A 20,041-nucleotide genomic window follows, 5' to 3' on the forward strand; every position below is an offset into this window, starting at 1 on the left:
GCCCCTTTCCACTCCTACGCAGATGTGGGCCCCACCCGTCTGCGTAGGAATGGAAAGAGGCGGGAGTGGAAGAAGAGAGTCGGGTGAAGCTAGTAGCCCGCCGCCGCCGCCGCCGCCGCCCTCCCTCGACTCCGCTGCTTGCCCTCCTTCTGTGTTGTTAAGTCCGGTGTCCCGTTTGACCCGGAGGGCAGAAGCAGGGCACTCGATGCAAAAACACGCTTTGATTTGTCTCTGGAGAAATGTACTTTCCCCTCCAAATGAAACTTATCTCAAGACAAGCGACGTGTTTTGCATAATATCCTCACCTGTGGGTGCTGGGAAGTTTTTTGTTTTTTACTTTGACCTACCTAAATCCTGAGAGGCTGAATTCCGAGAAGTGGGTGGACAGGCGTCCTGGCCAAAGTTTGTCATCTCTAAGCAGGGTGTGAAGTGCATGAGTATTTACTCTGAACAAATGTGTGCTAGGTATGCGTCTGGGCGCTGGAAGTATTACAGCGTAGAAAACAGACAAAAACCCCACCTTCTTGGAGCTCAAGTTGAAGAATTCAGTTTGCTGACTTCACATGAGAAGTGAGAGGCAGAAGTGCAGAAGCTTTTCAATCAGGTCATTAGGAAGAAAAAGTTATTTCACTGAAAGGTTAACTACCAGTGATATGACTCATACCACGAAGGGAAAGATTTCTTGAGAAAATTCGTATCTGAAGAAATAGCCCAAATTTATTGATACATGGGCAGGGCAGAGGCTAAGGGAACTGCAGTCATCTACACTGGAAGTTTCACTCCTGGCTGTACCTTGGTGGCATCTTCAGACTGTGAAAAGAGACCACTGTAGAGTAAAGGTGGGGCCAGCCTGGAAGGAGGTCCAGCTTGTAGGGGCTCCCACGCTAACGTTCTTAGCTCAGAGGGAGTCAGAAGCAGAGCAGAAACTAATTTTAGAATTTTTTCCATCCCCATATTTACTTTATTGTCCCATGGTAGTTAGCAATCAGTTTCTGAAATGAAGGATGTATTGAGTTAATGCATTTATTCTAACAATAAATATTTGAGAACATACTATGTACCAGACATTGTGCTAAGGGCTGGCAGCAAAGTCCAAGACAAACAGTCCCTACCTCCAGCAAGTCTGTAGTCATGCAGGACACAAACTGAGCAATTACAAGGGAATTGATTATTCTGAAAGAGGAATAATAGGGTGCTATGGGAACATATAGCCAGGGACCTAATTATGTGGGCAAGGGACCAGTCCAGATCCAACATTTGCCCTCCCAATTGACAACTACAGCTAATCTAGTTTAGTGGGGTGGACAGTGAAGAAAACAAAAAGCTGGTGACACCACCTAACTCCCTTCCCAGTCTTAAGCAAGGTGAAGGCAAGGAAGCAGAAAACACCAAGGGAATGAGTGGTGTAGCCACCAAAGGAGATAGCAGGCCGAGTCTCCAAGAAAGGACACCTGGCATCCGGACCAGAGTAGGACCACTGAGGGAGATCAGTGGAGAGCCCTGCATGCACTCTCCCAGTGTTCTGAAAAGGATAAAGAACAAGGAAGAAACTACACTACTGGGTTAAGACCACATAAAACCACTCATCCATTCCTCTAACATATTCATCAGCTTTTCATTACAATCACATACTAAAAGTTCAATCCTTCTTGGCACTTAAGAACACCGTTCTCTACACCCTTTGCCAGCTCACATTTTCTGGGCCCCCATCCAGATGTACAGCCTGGCTGTTAGCGTCTCACAGAATAAGGGGAAGGGACCAGCCCAGACCCAGCAGTTGCCCTCCCAATGTATTTTCTGTGGATTCTTTCTAACTTTGAGCTATGCAGATACAGACAGAGGCAGCCAGACATCAAGACCAAATCCCTCACTTCACCCACTCAACAAAATGCCCCCAAAATATAAAGTTCCTATACCTTGCATGTTTCCTGGTCTCTAGAAGCCCAACTTCTGCTCACAGCTGAGCACCTGAGCACCCAGATTTCTCTTGGTCATGCTTTATTAACAGCAGATTCTACTAGGTCCCTTAGATAGAACACCCAGATTTCTCTTGGTCATGCATTAGTAATAGCAGATGCTACTAGGTTCCTTAGAGACCCTAAAACCACAGCTTAAGCTTTCTAAATAAATAAGTCCCATTGCCACTTGTGATTGAGGGTTTTTTGAAATAAAGCTAGCCCAACTTTACAGCTAGCTCAACTACAGTAGCAAGTAGGAGGTGGCTTGCTTTAAGGGTAGCAGACCAGACATGGACTTTCTTAATATGGCATGGCACACATAGGTATCAGTATTCAGGAGGGTTGGAACCTGCAACCAGAGATAAGCATCTTGTTTTCCATTTAGGTCCTGGAGTTTAAATTATGTATAATTTCATCCTAAAAAACAAAACAAACAAAAACAAAACAGAGTCAAAGGGTCAGGGACAGAGCAAAAGTTGATAGATCAGACCAGTTTGTGGCAGCCATAGCTGCAATGTTCTACACCTTAATTGTAGCCATAGCTGCAATGTTCTACACCTTAATCTACACTCTTCACCTTAACTGTTCACACCCAGCTACCTCCACCAGGAAGGGAGACAAGCAGGTTTGTGCTAGGTGAGCCATTTCCAGAAAAGCACTGCCCAGCCCTTCTTCACCTTGACCTTAACACATCCAACACCCCATTTTTCCCATCCACAAAAAATCCAAATGACAGGAAGACTGTAAACATCTCCATACAAGGAGGAACTGTCCCTGTCTCCTCTGTGGTCACAGGAGTTGGTTCTGGATGCCCAGCTCACTCTCAGGTCTTCCTCAAAGAAGGGAAAAAAGAACAAGAGAGTTCTATCCTCTCCAAAGGCTATCACTGAGTTATATACTGTCATCTACCACACACACACAGTGGTACAGACATACCTCATTTTATTGTGTTTTGCTTTATTGCACTTTGCAGATACTGTTTTTTACAAATTGAGGATTTGTGGCAACCCTGCGTCAAGCAAGCCTATTGGCGCCATTTTTCCAACAGCATTTTTTCACTTCATGTCTGTGTGTGATGTTTTGGTAGTTCTCACAATACTTAAACTTTTTTATTGTTATGTTTGTTACGGTGATCCGTGATCAGTGATCTTTGATGTAACTATTGCAAAAAGATTATGACCTGCTGAAGGCTTAGATGATCATTACCATTTTTTAGCAATCAAGTATCTTTATTTTTTTTTAATTAATTAATTTCTTGTTTATTTTTGGCTACGTTTGGTCTTTGTTGCTGTGCGCGGGCTTTCTCTAGTTGCAGCGAGGGGGGGCTACTCTTCATTGCAGTGCACGGGCTTCTCATTGACGTGGCTTCTCTTGTTGTGGAGCACGGGCTCTAGGCGCGCAGGCTTGAGTAGTTGCAGCACGCAGGCTCAGTAGTTGTGGCTCTCGGGCTGTAGAGCGCAGGCTCAGTAGTTGTGGCACACAGGCTTAGTTGCTCCGCGGCATGTGAGATCTTCCCAGACCAGGGCTCGAACCCATGTCCCCTGCATTGGCAGGCAGATTCTTAACCACTGCACCACCAGGGAAGTCCCCAAGTATTTTTAATTAAGGTATGCACATTTGTATTTTTAGACATAATGCTATTGCACACTTAACAGACTACAGTATAATGTAAACATAACTTTTATATGCACTGGGAAACCAAAAAATTTGTGTGACTTGCTTTATTGCAATATTCACTTTATTGCAGTGGTTTGGGACTAGCCCTGCAATATCTCTGAAGTATGTCCGTATTTCAGTGGTGATGAGTTGAAAACCTGACGACCAATTCTTCTACAGAATCCCTAAGCCTTCTACATCAACAGCTTCCCTTCAGAAGCTCAATTTGTGAGTTTTTACTCCGCAGGCTGGGTGACTTTCAGACTTTGGCACCTATTTCTATTTAGATATCTAGCTTGGTTCCCAAGCAACCAGCCGGCGCCCCTCCCTCCCTCTTCCCCCATCAGGGAGCCAGCTTACTATACTAGCAGAACAGGTCAAACGGAGATCAATCCTGGACAAATCAGTGCTTGAGGGAACTTTAATGAAAGCAAAAAAAAAAAAAAAAATGTGGTGCAAGAACAAGGCAGAAATGTTCTGTTCCAGGCAGTTTGGCCTTGTACAAGTAGAATGAAGTCACTGAGTCAGAGTTTTAAAGCTGGCATTATTTCAGGCATCATTCCAACTCCTTCATTTTACAGTAATGAATCTGAAGCCCAGAGGCTAAATGACTTGGTTCAAGGTCACACCACTGGAAGCAAAGCTGCAGCTAGAACCCTGGTGTCCAAACTCCCAGGCCAAATCTCCTACTACATTACACTACCATGGGGAGGTTTAAAAAAGAAAGGGAAAGTATGAAGGGTGATTTTTCCATAAATTAAATCAACTTTAAAAGCTAGGCATATTTGGAGAGTCAGAGAGTACTAATATTGTTAGAAAGAAGACAGGTTTAAAAGCTGGTTAAATCTGACTAATAAAAAATATCCATATGTACAATACTGTAAAAAAGAGAAGGAAGATGGCATTCATGATTACTGGGCTGGCAGGGCAGGGGACAGTTGCATGCTGGGGGTGGGCTGCATGGGCTGCCAGCTTTCCTGGGTTTGAAGGATGCGGTACAGCTGCTTCAGCTGAGCAACAATGTTATCCTTGATGTCTGGAGTTGAGATCTGCAGGCGGACACTGCCACTGTCAAAGGATCGTGTGAAATCACCAGAAAACATCTCATAGATCATCCGAGCCACCACCGGAATGACCTGTTCAGGACACAGAGCACACAGCTATCCACTGAGGAAAGGGTATTTTTAAACAGCAGGAGGGGCCCAAGATTGAAGGAAGGACCAGTGAGGCTGTGGGGAAGCCCACCACTTTAATGTCTAGATACAGACTATGCCTTCATCTCTCTGGACCATCCTGCCAAGGTTCACGTTAGAATTTGGTTCAAATGAAGGTAAAGAACCTAGAAGTAGCATCACATCACATGCCTAAATAAATAACTGCTTATTTAGCAAGACTTTTACCCAAATTTCATCTATTGCCTGTCTTGATGCACAAATCCACAGCCAAACCCAAGTGGTCTTCCTGCCACTTTCCAGAATAAGAACACGTTCTTAAAAGTACCTCAAAAGGTTTTTCTAAAAGAGCTAGAAAGAGTCATATCCTGTTAGGTTTCAGCAAGACTCTAATGTCTGTAAGAGAACAAGGTGTCCCCTGAATCAGTCACTTGCTTTGAGGACACTGTATTCTCCAGCCTGGTCCTACTGTACAATGTACAAAGCTCAAGTTGCTACATCTGATGGGATTAAAACCCACAGAGGCTGATGGATCCTCACTCAGGGCTCAAGCCCAGACCTAGGGGCTAAAGGATTGATAAAAAGGCAAAGAGTTGTTGACACATTATTATCTCCTCACCTGAACCAAGATGAGTTTCCTTTCCTGAGGTTTCCCATCTGGCCATTCTTCCCCAAAGCATAAGTAGATCTCAAATGGTGGCTGTTTCTCTATCTGTCCTTTCTGGTGGGCAATGAGATCTGCAGAACATGGAAGAGCATGGAGTTTGGTGTGCTGGGTCATTCCACACCTACTCAGTAAATACTTTCTTTTATCCTGTCCAGAATAGTAGCCACTGGCCACAACATGTGGGTATTGAATTTAAATTCATTAAAATTAAATAGTTCCTTAGTCACATTAGTTACATCTACATACTCAATAGCCACAGGTGGCTAGTGGCTACCATATTGAACAATACAAATATAGAACATTTTCATCATTCCAGAGGGTTCTATTGGACATCACTTACACCAGACTTAGGGTTCAAATCACATTGGAAAATTCACATCTCAGTGCTCTCCCTAAATATGTCTGCTTAAATTTGCCACTCAAATATGTCCCAAATGAGAAGAGTATATGTTTTGCTGATTATGATGAACAGGGTCACCTTCCAAAGTTAAGGATAAGCTGGTAGAATTTGGGGAGCAATAACAAGGCTGTCTCCTCCTTCTGCCAATAAAGGAGCCACAACCACCTAAAACTGGCTTCAAATACACAGCTTTGGGGTGGAACACCCTTCTTTGTTGCCCAGGTCACTTTTATTTTTCAGAATCAAGGTCCCCTTCTACCTTGACTTCCTCCAGAAGAAATTGTTTGGTTAAAATCTTTGCAGAGCCAGGAAAGGGGGGCAGGAAGGAGGAAGACATACTTGCAGGGAGCAGTTCCCACCATCAATCGTCTGCAAAAAGACTCACCACTAAGGAACGTTTCCAGACAAAACAGTTTGACCTTCTTTTGTCTCTCGATCAGGTTGGGGGCAACAAGCGATGGGGCACATGGCCCAGACCAGTACACCTTGCACTGGCACAGCCTGATGGCATAGATGGCATGACCGCTGACCTCCAGGATCAGTCCTCTGTCCATGACGTCTAGCAGCTTGCTGGTGAACAGCTTCTGCTTCTCATTGGTGATGTGCTCCGGACCTGGGAACTTGACCTGCTCCAGGCTGACGGGACCAAAGAGCTCCTCCTGGTCAGGCATGGGACCCAGGTCTCCATAGAAGAGCCGGCAGCCCTGGGGGTTGCTCACCGTCATGGTCTGCGCATACTCCTTCCCACGGTACTGAAATTTGATGTCCAGGTCAGTCACTGCAAGGTGAGGGGGGACAGTGAGAGTCCTGCTCTGCTGCTCTGCCCGTCCATCCCTAAGACTCATGCAAGTCCATCAAGATCAAGCCACCTTTCAACCAGCATTCAGGAAGGCCACTGCCATAGTTATCCTTCCTGCAACAAAGGGAGACATCAACATATCCCTGGAATATTCACTCAAAAGGCTGCCTTGAAGCAAATAGTTCAAATTCCATCTATACTATCTCTGTTCCGTCACCACACCCTAACAGCTAGAATTTCTCCAACCAAAGTTCTGGGTCCTGGTCTCCCCATTTTGTACTGACTGAGTCTTTACATCAATAGGCATTGGAAGGAGCTGAAAACTAAGGCAGCATCTGGTTTGTGTATCATTTTTGACTCACTGTTTAAAGAAACCAGAGGAACAATAAGCAATAGCAAGGCATATTTCTGAAAATTACACAGATGCACACACACTGTTGATATGTTCTAATAATATATCAAAGAAGGACACAGTTCACAACAAAGTAAATTTTCACTCAGCAAGTGTCCATTGAATCCTATAGGTCTTATCAAAGCTATCAGCCTCTTGGACAAAATGCTAGTACTCCCCCGGTACCTCCCCTACCATGTGTAGTGTGAAAGGGAGGTGCAATGACAATGATTCTTCACTGAGATCAATTTGTACCCAATTCAGAAAGAGATTTTCTCTGGGTCCTAAAGTCCCTCAAAACCCAAGAGCCTCCTTGACCAAATCCACAGTCATTAACCTCCCCATCCCACAACTGACCTTGTCCTCAAATCCCCTAGGCAAACTGATAAACCCAGGCCTTCCACCCACCTAACAGGTGAGTAACCTAGAGCTGCACAGCACCAATCAGAGCATCCCCATGGGCAAGTAGGTATGGGCTAATGTTTCTTTAGTTCCTGGTGACTCATCAGCCAGCCAGGAACCAGACACAGAGGCTGCCTGGGGGACTATTCTATACATGGCAAAGAAATGGAGGCAGAAGGTGGGGCAGGAAATGGACTGTAATAGGAGCTGAAGATCCAGCTAGGAAATCAAGGCTCACTTACTTGGGAGAGAGCTGATCCACAGCTCTGGAGAGCTATAGAAAGGCTGTATAGGTGCCTGGGGTACTTCCATCTCCAGAGGTTCCGTTTTGGGCCACACTGCTTCGGGGCTGCAGTTGCCCACACTGCAGTTACCCACGCTGCAGTTGCCCACACTGGCTGGTGCTATGGGAGAACCTAGAACAGAAGGATGTGGGTGAGCAGGCAGGAGCACCACACATGCATATCACCTGGGTCCGAAGCTCTAAAACCTAAAAGGTCCAACACTGGACCACAACTCAGTGTGGCAGCCCATCAGTAATTCCCCCAACAAACACCAAAAGAAATAAGCTTCCCCCGCTCCTGCTTCCTAATCTTATTAGTTCTCTCATAAACTCATAATTCTGAAAACATGCATTTGCTGATGATTAACAGACAAGTGGGTACTCTCTGGGGTTAAATTAGAACAGGCATGAATGAGAGATTCCCTGTTACAAAATTTGAACCCAGCAATTAAATAGAAACTGGTTGTCTTCCATAAAATGAACTCAACTAAATTGGTTGATTAGCTTCGAGTAAGTGTTAATGTATAGAAATTCCTTTAAAAACAAACAGATACTTTTTTACATGCATGAAACATCTGGAAGGATACTCAAGAACCTGGAAAGATCTGTCTCCTCCAGGGAAGGAACTGTTCAGACAGGATAGAAGGAAAACCTTTCAGCTGATTTCCTTTTTGTACCATTATGAATGTTAAACCATGTAAGAGTATTATTTATTCAAAAGTATCCAGTTAAAGCTTTTAAAAGAGAGAATGAAAAACACATCCTATATCCCTGCTATTGTCAAAGTTGGCTCACTCCAAAGTTTACAGATTTTTCCTCCTAGCCTCACCTTTTAAGCATCTATTCTTCAACAATTCTTCTTCCTCTGCCCAACAGCTCTGAAATCACAGAGGTTAAGGTTTCTTTGACCCTTTGTGTACGAGTCTGGTTATACCTATGTACCCATTTTACTTTTTTATTTTTAATATATGTTCACATGTTTCCATAAAGGATCCAAGGTGGCCCATAACATAAGGCCACACAACATTAGCTTTAAAAAAACATGAAAAAAAAAATGGGAAATCAGGATCCTGGAAATGGGGTGCATCCTTTTAAGGGGTGAGAATAACAGAATGAGTCAGCCAAAGATTTGGGAAAGGATCTCACATTTCCAAATGTCCAAATCTTAAAATTGCACCAAGTGGGAATGTAGCTGTGGCAATATTAACCTGAGAGAGCTCTATGATCATTGTCTTTACTCATCACTTGGTTGCAAAGTTATAAATGACAGGGTAAGTGCAGGAGGGCAAGTAGACAGGTAAGAGTCATTTCCTGATTCTCAAAAGATGGGGCATCACCTAGAGTAGGGCACTCCAAAACCCTACAGGAATCATCTTGATATACTAAATTTTCTAGGTGGCAAAAGTATCTCATTTGACCCCAGCAGTCAGATGGAACTTAGAAAAGTAGTGAAAAGCTACTCAACTGAATGCAAGTCATACGACTAGGAGCACGTCAGTGAAAAGTTCAAGTGAGGATGCTGCGGAAGAGCAATTCACCTTGTGTCTGAGCATCCCCAGAATGTGCAATGGGAGATGCAGTACCTGCTCTGTCTCACAGTGACCCTCCAACCTCTAAACTCATCTTTCCTGGGAAGCTGAATTCAAAAAGTCAATCTAAAAAAAAGATAAAAGTCTCTAGTAGATAAATTTTATCAGAGCCTAGTATTAAGAGCTGTAGCGCCGCAAGTTTCCCATGACACAGCCTTAGCAGAGGCTGTTAAGGCAGTGACAGAAAATTTATACCGAGGGAAATAGCAGAAGAGTTTGCCTACAATTCACGAAAATGATCTCTGCACTTGGCCTGAAGGAAATCAGCAAAATTTATAACAGCTTGTGTATTTGTATGCGGGATTGAGAATGAATTTAATTTTTAAATTTCTCTGAATTATCACATAAGATTCAGAAGACGCTCTCTCTGCCTAGAAGCCACCCCACTGGGATAACTATGCCTATGGAGTTCCTTTGCCTATGACTCCTACTTGCTAACAGACTGGCGGCCTGGCCACAGGGCCTGGTCGCTGCTCCCAGTGCCATGGTGGATATGGTGTCAACGGTTGCAAAATCAAAGCCCCTTACATCCTCTCCATGCCTCTGTCCCACCCCGCACCCCCACTCACCATTGATGTTCAGGAAGGGGAAGGTGTCCTGGATGGGAACGTGGTGCTGTGACTGGTCCAGCTCATCTTCCTCATCTTCTTCATCCGCATCATTATCTTTCTCATCCCAAGGAGCAGACCCAGTGGATCCTACCCGAGAAACAGACACACGCACACACACAAAGGTCACAAGTGAGCCGCTCACATTGCACTGTCACCCCTGCAGCTGACCCACTGTTCAAGCTAGGCACTGCCAGCACAGAGGCTCCTTGGGTTCAGTGTGCACCCTCAATGCCAAAGAGTGGGAACTAAGGGTATTTCACCCCACTCCCAGCTCCTCCTACGGAGCCCCAGTGCAAGCTCTCATCCCCTCCCCTATCCAGGAGCTGCAGGCCCTACTCCCTTCGCCTAGAAATCTTTTAATTCCTACTCTAAACCCCTTTCTACACATTAGCATCCCTTCTAAGGACCCAAGGACCACAGCTTCTCTCCTTTGTAAGCTTAATGTGAAGACAGACCCTTCCCTCATGGCAGAGCCTCACTAGATTCACTGGAGGTCAAGTCTAAATTAACTGGCTCTTAGTCGGAACTTGTTAAACATTGAGTAAATATAGGGATCTGGTGGTATTCTCCTAGGAAAAATACCATACAAATTAAATGATCACTTACCCATCATTTATAAAGAGAACTTAATAGCCTTCATAATGTCATGTCAATTGATTCTTAGAACAGCCTTTGAAATATGCAGGAAAGATGAGAACCCAGATTTTATAGTGGAAGAAGCTGAGGCTCAAAAGGTCGAATGACTTGATTCAATGTCCCACAAGTAGTGAAATGGAAAGAACGAGGTTTATAACTCAGACCTTCTAAGTTTTAATCCCTCCTTCTTCTAAACTATCTGGCCTCTCTTCTCAGTGTTGAGTCCCAAGAGAAGTTATTTTTTACAGAACTCAATACCCCCTCTTCTTTCTAATGCTTTACTGTTCCACTGGGTGAGCAGGAAGACTTTGCTGAGTTTATATCTTTTGTTCTCTGGGTTCTTTCTAAGGACAGGATTTCTTGCTTTACCAGTCTTCAACTTTGTAAGCGAGACGACTTTCAAGTCGTCTATCGCTTTAAGGGTCCAGCCCGGAACCTGGCATACTGTCCACCTTCTCCCCAGCAGCTGGGGCCTCACCTGGGTTAATGATCGAGCCCTGGGGCTGGGGGATGTCACACACTTGATATATCTTCACGGGGTTCATGGGCACCTCCTTGGTGCCATCGTACATCAGGTTGAATTCCCTGCTCTTGTTGAGCGCACAGCGGAGCTGGGCCTTCCATTTAGCTGGGTCGGGGTCGTCCACCCCTTCCTGGTACTTCCCTGTCTCCACAGCCCAGGCCTGAGGGATAGGAAACTGCAGTGAGTGCCTGCTTGTTGCCCAGACACACTGGAAAGTGTGCCCGCCCTCCCTCATACAGACACAGATACACACAGCCCTGCCTGACCGCCCCATCACCCCAACTCCAATTTACAGAGACTGCAGCAGGAAACACCACCCTGGGGACCAGGCAAGGCAGGGTCTGAGGGAAATGAAGCCAAATGCAAATACAATCTTTTAAAAAGAGGAGCCTCATCTCTAGTGCTTGTGCCAACATCGCCTGTCAAGACTACAATGGCCATAATGAGGGGTTGAAAATAAAGAAAAATCTGGAACAAATATACACCAAAATACTAATGGTAACTTTTGGATAGCAGGATTTCAGGTAATTTTGTTTTGTTTTACTTATTTGTTTTTGACATGAATTGCTTATATAATAAGAAGAGAAAGGGAGATGGCGTATGATATGAAGAATTTAGGCTTGCTGTTCCCTCTCCCTTCAGTCTTCAATCTGATGTACAAATAACTGTTGAAACCAAGTACCTTTAGGAGTAGTAGCCCAAAGGAGGGCAGGAAGCACGCTCTGGGGGTTCAGCTTGCCTCAGTGGGAGGCTGAGGGCCTCAAGTCCTAATAAACTCAAACCGCCTGCCTTTCCCTACTTCCTCAAACTCCCACACTGGGAACATTTTGCTGGGAACACCAGTGGCTGGTGGCCTGGGCCAATGGCTGGTGGCCTGGGCCAAAACCAGTGTGGCCCCGCCTCTCTGGTTTTCAATTTCCAGGTCTAACAGGCATTTCTGTGTCTGTTCACGGGATTATCAGCCCTCCCCCACTGTTAACGTATCTCAGATGTCTACACTTTCTTCAGGGGTGTGACGTATGTGCCGGTGCAGAAAAGGGGGATGTCTTTTGCAGAGGACTCAAGATCAGGAGGCACACGGCAGCTTGTTCAAGTGGAGAGGGCATATCGCTTGTCCAGTCCCAACTCCCCGCCTCCGCTCCTGAACGTAGACTGCTTCCTCAAGCCGAAGTGGAATTTTTCCGGCCCCATCCTTTGAGCTCTCTGGTCTCCCTCAGTCAATCCCTGCAGAGCCTCACAATCATGAGGAAGCTTCTCCCAATAGCCAATCTAAATCCTTCTCCTCCAATTCACTCATTTCTTCTCACCATCTTCTCAGACCTGGGGGCTCCTCCACTTGATGTGCAGTATGGAATGAAGCAGTTTGACAAAGCTGCTGCCCTTGGGCACTCAGCAGGCTCCATTCCATCCAACCCCCTGTAGGGGATTTCAACCTCACCCTAGTGAGTCCCTAGTGTCGGAGAGGCACATCTCCAGTTGCACCTGGCAGTAGCTGGCTGCTGCCTCCTCACGTTTTCCCCTCTCTTTGTTTGATCCTCCGTGCCCACTCCCCCTCTGGCCCCATCCAGCTGGCTTGGGCTGTGCTGACTTTGGCACAGGTCTGCAAAATTTCTGTGGCTCCCTGAATCCCTGCCCCTCCACAGAGAGCAGCCAGACTAACTCAGAACCACAGCCCCAGACATCCTGCTCACAACACAGCCATTCCCCAGGGCCCACTCAGATGATGCAGAGAACCTGGCTGATGCAGCAGAGGGTGGTACCCACCACATGACAATCGTTGTGCTTTATAAACATCCCTTATTCAAACCCATTCTGAGTCTTGCTTCTGAGATTCTGGTCACTGGGCAGGTCCCTATTTCTCTTCCTAAAATGGACACAGTCTCTGCATTTTTATGGCAATTTACGAGTCCCTTCCCATACACTGATTTCACTCAATTCTCACAACAATCCTGTGAGGCAGGCAAGATTGGTTTTATCCCCATTTTACTGAAGGGGAAGCTAAAGCCCAAAGAGATTATGTGACTTGTCCAAGACCGCACATGCAAGTGATGGTAGTAGGATCTGAAGCCAGGTCTTCCAGCTCCTGGTCAGAAGGGGCCGTCTGATAATGGGGGAGCTGATAGGCCTGGGTTCAGACCCTAACCCCACCACTTATTGGCTATGTGACTTGGGCAAGTTACATAGCCCCTCTGAGACTCAGCTTTTGCATCTATAACATGAGGGTGCCGCCCCCCCTTACAGTGTTGTCGAGAAGCAAATGAGATAACGGACCTAGGGTATGGAACAGGCACCCATTTAATGCTAGTCATCACCGCCCACACCCCATATCCTGCCAAAGGCCTGTCAGAGCGTGGGATCTGTGAAAGCACCCTCACTCTTCTCCTGACACCCAGGCCCTCCCTTAGCATTCTGCAAACAGATACACAGATTCAGTAAGACAAAGCAGCTTCCCACAGCCAATTTTTCCTCAAGCCCTAAGCATACAGAACATTCTCACGAGTGGAGCTTTCAGGAACCAGCCTCCTCCCCCATGGCCAGCCACCACTAGGCACGTCAACAGCAAGTCCAGTTTCAGACCAAGGCCACAGCCAGAGGCCAGCTGGGCCAGGGCAGGCCCATCCCCCTCTGATGCCAGCTCCAATAACTGGTGCTGATTTATAGATGTTTTCCTTACCACTTTCATATCATTATTTAATTTTTACATTAAAAGCATTCATTTACTTTCTAAGTATTCACAGGCCAATTTTTTCTCCACCTCTCACCTCTACACCCAATATAACTGAGTTGGGTGGGAAACAACTCTAGTTGGCTCTCCTTTGAGGTATGAGTCCACCTTTCCTGGCCCAGTCTCAGCAAGAACCTGGAGCATCAATCTTGAGAGGCTCAGGGTAGGGACTGGATTTCACTTCTGACTTCCAGCTTACAGTCAGGGAAGAAATGGGGAAACTCGTTTCTCCGTGTCTTGGGAGTTCAGGAACTAAAGCTACTCATGAGATGGAAGACTGACCAGCACAGAGAAGTTGGTCTGGAGCAGAGGCATGGGCTCCGGAGTTACAAACCACATAATACCCCTTCCCACAACGAGCTTCCCACCTACTTCTGTCTTAGACTTTGGTTTCCCTTACATTTTATGAAATGCCATGTGATTCAATCTTATTTTCAGTGAAGCAAAATAACTCTCACATCAGAGCTACTCTTCAGTTAAGAAAACATATTTGTAGAATAAAAACCTGTAATTAAATCGCCTTTCATTTTTAAGCGGAGGTTATGGATGGGGCAAAATGTTTTAACATCAAAAGAAAAACTTGCAAAGGGCCCTCGACACCCATGCTACAGGCTGTTAGGAGCCTGCTAACGCTCAGTAGTTCTGCCCTGATCTGGACAGCCATTCCCGGGCCAGAGCAAGAGCCCTGAGCGAATGAAGGGTTGATTGCTGGCTGACCCTTGGGAGCTCTAGAACAACCACAGCATACATGCACTTACAGGAGTTTAGCTGGTCACACCTGGGATCCCTTGGGACGTGAGTTGAGTAGCTTTGACCAATGGGAAAGAATAAATGGCCTCAACCATAACAGACATGCCCCAACAAGAGAAATTACTATGCCTGCTAAGTTTGCCCCCGCCCCCCATCATAAACATTCTCTTTGTTGCATCAGCATTTTGGATCTAGTACCTTCTTCAAGCCAAAATTGAAAACAGAAGAACAAGAAACCAGAAAGGTCTGAGAGAACTGGAAAACACTTCAAGTCAGATGGTGAAAGAAGACCTTTACCTTGAAAATGGTATTTTCCTCCTCCTGTTGGGGGCTATGCCGGGTGGCATGTTTCCAGGGAATCTGGAAGCGTTTGGAGTCCCTATGTAGCCAGATGAGCCCAGGATACAGGCCACTATCCACTTGGGCCACCAACCAGGGCTTCAGCCGAACTCTGCGGGGGTGGAGAGCCATGATCTGGGTTGGGGGGAGGGGGAAGAAATGGGGAGAGGAGAATTAGGCCAGCCCCTGGGAAAAGTTCCCAGCCACTGTTCCCATATGATAGAGCTACAGTTTCATTAGATTACAGCAAAGAAACTAAATATGGGAATAAACTGTGCCAGGTGGGGAAGAAAAGAAAAGAGGGTAAAAGGTTCTTTTGATTCTTATTCCAAAGCCATTTATTTTTCATACTCTAGCCAAATCAGACTTATCAGGTAAGTAGATCACATTTCTTCTATTTAAATCCTGAGGCAGAAAAATAAAAAGATGATGTCATCCCTGCTGGAAAACAGTCCTTCCACAAGTACCAAGGGAAGAGGAGAGAAACTGTTCTTTTCAATCTCATCTCGGGAGAAGGAAGAAAAAAGTTACGGAAACAGCAGGTATATAGGCAAGAACTTGAAGCATACTCTCTTTTTAGACAACTAAGGTGAATGGGAATATTTTAGTAAGAAATGACAGCATTGTGATGAGAGAGAAGTAGGCGAGGGATGGTCCCTGGTTCCAAAGTCCTCACTTACATAGATGAGCAGGCAGTTGTATCCACAGGGATCTGAGAGCTGGGCCTCAAGTCAGTTTTCCTTTCTCTGGGCCACCCAAAGGTTCTGCACCAAAAAAAAAAAAAATGCAGGGGGTGGGGGTCTGAGCTGGTTATCCCCACTGACAATCCAGTGTCTAGGAGAAGGCTTGGGAGCACTGGAGACAAAGTGTAAGAACCCTGCCCTGTCCCTGAGTCTGGTAAAGCTAAGATGCCCTAGAATGATCAAATACCACAGTTCCTAACCCTAGAGTACTAAAACCAGTCATAAGACAAGCTCTGTACTGCTAGGATAGCCTCCTCACCTGGGTCTGTTTACCTCCCCACAGAGGCCGAATTGAACTGATTGGTTGCAGGAGCCAGCCTGGGTAAAGTCTGCAATTGATTCTCATAAAGGGCATAGCGTAGCAGATAACATTCGGTGGCAGCGGCCAGCACTCACAGCGGGAAACAAAGGCCTGCCCAGATTGGGTGCCTAAAGGAAAAAGCAGTTACCGGAGAAGTGTTTGCCTGGTGTGTTGTGTTTAGATTTTTTGGCGTTCTCATTTCTCTTTGTTTTTACTTCAGGTGAGAAAGACAGGCCTGCAAAAGAACGTTCATTCAACAAATATTTGTCCGTCAGCTGCTGTGTGACAAGGGCGACATTAGTTACTAAACACAATGTTCTCATCAGACTCCCTGAAGAAATCCACATTGGAATTGCTCAAACATCCAATGACCTGAGAAAAGGAAGATAAATAAGTCACCTTCCCACCCAGAAAGATTCCCACCTGGATCACGGTTCAGAAACCAAACCAGCTGAGTCAGCCGAAGGCTCCCCCTTGGAGGAGCTTAGCTTAAGGGGTGGGTCCTAAGGCCACTTCTCTCCCCAGCCAGGCTCCCAACAAACGGGAAAACTCAAACCCAGCTCGGTCACTGGCACTTTAAGAGCAAGGCAGGACCTGCTCTCACCTGAGCCTTCTGACCCAATTACTGAGTTCTGCAACTGAAACCTTCCCCCCTGGGAGCAGCTCACAGTGGGCAGGTGAGGTGGCACTCGGTATTCAAGTGCCCCCCACCCCCATGTTCTTGGCCTTGGTGTAGGTTGCTCTGTAGGACAGCAAAGTCAAGCTATCAAACCATGGAGAACATTTACCTTATAAGGAGGAGGGAATGCATATTCTCCCCAGGGCAAGTTCTAGCCTTCTCTTCCTCAGTCCTGGCCTGCGGGAAGGGGGATGGGGTAAAGGAAGAACAAAGAGAACAGGGAAATGGGCAGCAAACTGGTCCACCTAGTGAGGGGCTTTTGAGAATTTCTGTTGCAATATTGGTCAGTCTTGTGTCGAGGCCTGGCAGACATGTGAAATCCACATGTCTCTTGACAGATCATGCGCTTTGAAGAATAGGGCTTATCCTAGTTGATCCACAGCACATCAAAAAAAATTAAGGCAACCAGGCCAACACGAGGCACTGCACAGAGTGATGGGGAGGGAGGGCAGCCACCCTTAGAGGTCGATGACGAAGATCTAGAGCCCTGTGTTCTCAGCATTCCCCCAAGATGGCAGTACACAGGAGCAACGCTGCCCCAGCCTCCTCCTCCTCCTCCATGCCCCACCTCCATCACAGCTAACCCTCTCCACCTTCTGAAAGTCGACCAAGATCTCCTCCACCTGCCACCCAGTACCTTAGACGATAAGAACAGGCAGAGAGGGAAAATTTGGAAGCAACCAAAATCACAGAGAAAAATATCTAATTAGACATTCATAGGCTGCAATATCAAGTAGCCATTAACATCGAGGCATCTGAAGAATTTTTACTGGATTTGGGAAAATGTTTAAATATGTACTTAAGGGGGGAAAAGGCATCATACAATATTGACTGCATAGTAGTCTCTCCATCTTGTAACATAACATGCACTTGTGTACATAAGCACAGAGAATTTTTAAAAGGGAAAGAAATAACACATCGATGCAACAAGACGTTCTTAGTGGTTACCTGGTGATAGGACTGTGGGTGAATTTTACACGTGCCTAAGTACTTTTATATACGATTCACATTTTCCTACAATGACATGTTTCGATTCACAATTTAAAAACAAAACACTACAAGTAGTATTTTTTTTAACCACAGGAAGCTAAGACATTTCTTGGCCACTGGGAGATATAAAAGATGATGGCCTTCAGCTAATGAAACCATGGTAACAACAATCCTCTCTATCTACATAGGCTTCACAGTTTTTACATGCGCTTTTATTTACAGTGTCTGATTTCATCCTCATAATGAAATTATCATCCCCATTGTTATCATCCCCATTTTACAGCTGGGTTAACTGAGGCACAGCAAAGTGTTTTATCTGGGGCCTGGACCCAACACTTCTGAGTCAGAGTGTGCTGTACCATATCCTGCCACTGCACCCAGCCTTCTAAGTCCCTCCCTTCTTCTATACACCAAGAAAGTAAATGAAAAACATCAACAAAGATCCAAGCAGCACGGAGGGCCAACGAAGTGGTTAGGGAGGAGACTGCATGACACCCACCCTTAGACACACCTAAACCAGAGTTCTCTTTCAGAACACTCTCAAGACCCAAATCCCAATGCCCACAGAACAAGCTTAGCCTAGTTTAACTCAGCTCTGGTATCTCTAGCTGCCACCACAGCAAAATTCAAGGCCTGTGTCTCCAACAGGTATTCAACTAGCCAAAGAACAAAGATTTAACCCATCCACTCCCCTCATACTGGGCACTGAGCAGGGACACTATTAACCTCCCCAAGGCATAAACCATCCTCTCTCACACCCCCATTCCAGGGAACAGGTCCCCTACAAACACCCATACTGCCACCTCTGCAGCCCCTGCCCAGACTAGTTTCCAGGAACACGGCCACCCCAAAGCCAAGATTCAGTCGTCAATGGTTTTGCTCAGAGTAAAACACACACCCTCATTTCTTGCAGACAGGCCTCAGTAGTGGTCCTGCTTTTTCCCTTCCTCCTGGAGAGACCTGAAATGCCATCTTCCAAGTTCCCCAGTCTTTCCTCCATTTAGTTTAGCCCTGTTCAGGGGTAAATTCTGGGCCTCTAGCCATAATTCCCACGCCCTGCCTCCCTGCTTGACTGAAGTTGGGGGCTGGAGAGAGGGAGCTACAGGGTACAGGTGCTGCTGTCACGCATTATACAAACATCGAAAACTACTCTCCTGGGTCAGCACCAGCCTTCACCAACCCCTACTCAAACGCCTTCTTCCTCTCCCTTCCCTGGCTTCCACTTTTGACATCCACCAAGAGAGCAAGGTTGGGGTAGGGATGACCCCTTTACCACACAGCAGGCTCCCTGTAAACAGTGGCACCCTGGGCCTGCTTTCCAGTCAGGCCTGGAAGACATTCCCCACTTCTCTATACCAGCCCTCCAGCCGTTTCAGGCGAAGAGGGCCTCACCCCCAGAGCAACCACGCCCGGCGCCACCCTCGCCAGCACGTATCTTAGCTACTTGGAAATTCACGGGTGTCTCTCAGGCCCAGGGCAGGGGCCTGACGGTGCTAAACAAATCCCAGGAGAGGAAACAAACTGGCGAAAGTGACTGGCCGCCCCGACGCGCAATTTCCCAAAACACCCACCAAGATCAAGGGCCGGCCGGCCTGGGAAATTCCCTCTTCGGAATCCAGGGGCCTGAGGAGCAGTGAGCTGGGAGGACCAGCGTGGTGCAGGAGCCTTAGCGCTCCCCGACGGTTGGTGGGTAGGGGCCCGAGAGCCGCACACTCCACTTGGGCGGGAGGGAAAGGGAGTCGACAGAAGTAGGGGGTCGGTAAGGGCCCAGCGCCCCCGGGCTAGGACCGCCCGAAAGCTACCAGAAGCAGAGCGATGGGCACCCAGCCCTGGAGGGTATCCCCAAACAAAAAGATGTCCTTAAGCAAGCTTTCCTCACCCCCACAAACTCTGGAGGGGGCGCTTCTTCACCGGCGGGCGTGTCCTCCCTCCCTCAAGCGAGGCTCCAGACGTTGGCGTCCCCACCTTTCTTCAATCCGGCTGCCAGAAGCGAACGTCCCTCCGAACCAAGTCCCCAGTCAGGATCACCCGTCGCCACTGCTCTCCTCGGCCGGTTGGGCAAGCAACACCTGGCTCTGCGCAGGTAGGGACTGCAGGCTCCGCTCCCAGTCCCACACCAGCCCTCACCTTCCCCGCCCAGGTGAGCCAAGCTCACGTCAGCGCCTCGCCTCGGGACGCCGCGGACCCATCTGCCGTCCAGCCACGCCTCCCAGGTGTGGCCACGCCCCCCTGTGTTCAGGATTGGCGGGTTTCGAGAAATATGATACTCTGCGTTCCTGGGCGGTCCAGCCCCGCCCAGCCCTTTCCCCACCGCCCTCCCCCGCTTCTAATCCGGGCTGAGAAAATTCCGGGACTGGGGTCTAGATCTGACCCCTTGGGGCTGGTGGACTTCTGAACTGGAAGCAACTGGGAGGAAAAATAAATCGA

The 20,041-nt window shown here is 47.0% G+C and overlaps 1 protein-coding gene across 8 annotated transcripts in view; it reads right to left on the bottom strand.

The window, feature by feature from the left end:
- The window catches only part of IRF6 (interferon regulatory factor 6), a 38,066-nt gene extending 18,271 nt beyond the window's left edge, over positions 1–19,795 (bottom strand). Inside the window, exons 1-10 of one of the 8 annotated variants that reach the window (XM_082400327.1) lie at positions 19,494–19,790; positions 15,904–16,073; positions 15,582–15,665; positions 14,860–15,036; positions 11,043–11,247; positions 9,887–10,015; positions 7,688–7,861; positions 6,239–6,631; positions 5,406–5,524; positions 4,018–4,750 (exon numbers count right to left, since the gene is read on the bottom strand). In XM_082400327.1, the coding sequence (XP_082256453.1) occupies positions 4,526–4,750; positions 5,406–5,524; positions 6,239–6,631; positions 7,688–7,861; positions 9,887–10,015; positions 11,043–11,247; positions 14,860–15,033 (1,419 nt within the window). In that variant the 5' untranslated portion in view covers positions 15,034–15,036; positions 15,582–15,665; positions 15,904–16,073; positions 19,494–19,790 and the 3' untranslated portion in view covers positions 4,018–4,525. The other 7 variants (XM_082400333.1, XM_082400329.1, XM_082400326.1 and 4 more) reach the window with 7 other exon arrangements.
- Between the last annotated feature and the right edge of the window lie 246 nt (positions 19,796–20,041).

Source organism: Balaenoptera borealis (assembly GCF_965194805.1).
Source record: "Balaenoptera borealis genome assembly, chromosome: 1".
Classification (NCBI taxonomy): domain Eukaryota; kingdom Metazoa; phylum Chordata; class Mammalia; order Artiodactyla; family Balaenopteridae; genus Balaenoptera; species Balaenoptera borealis.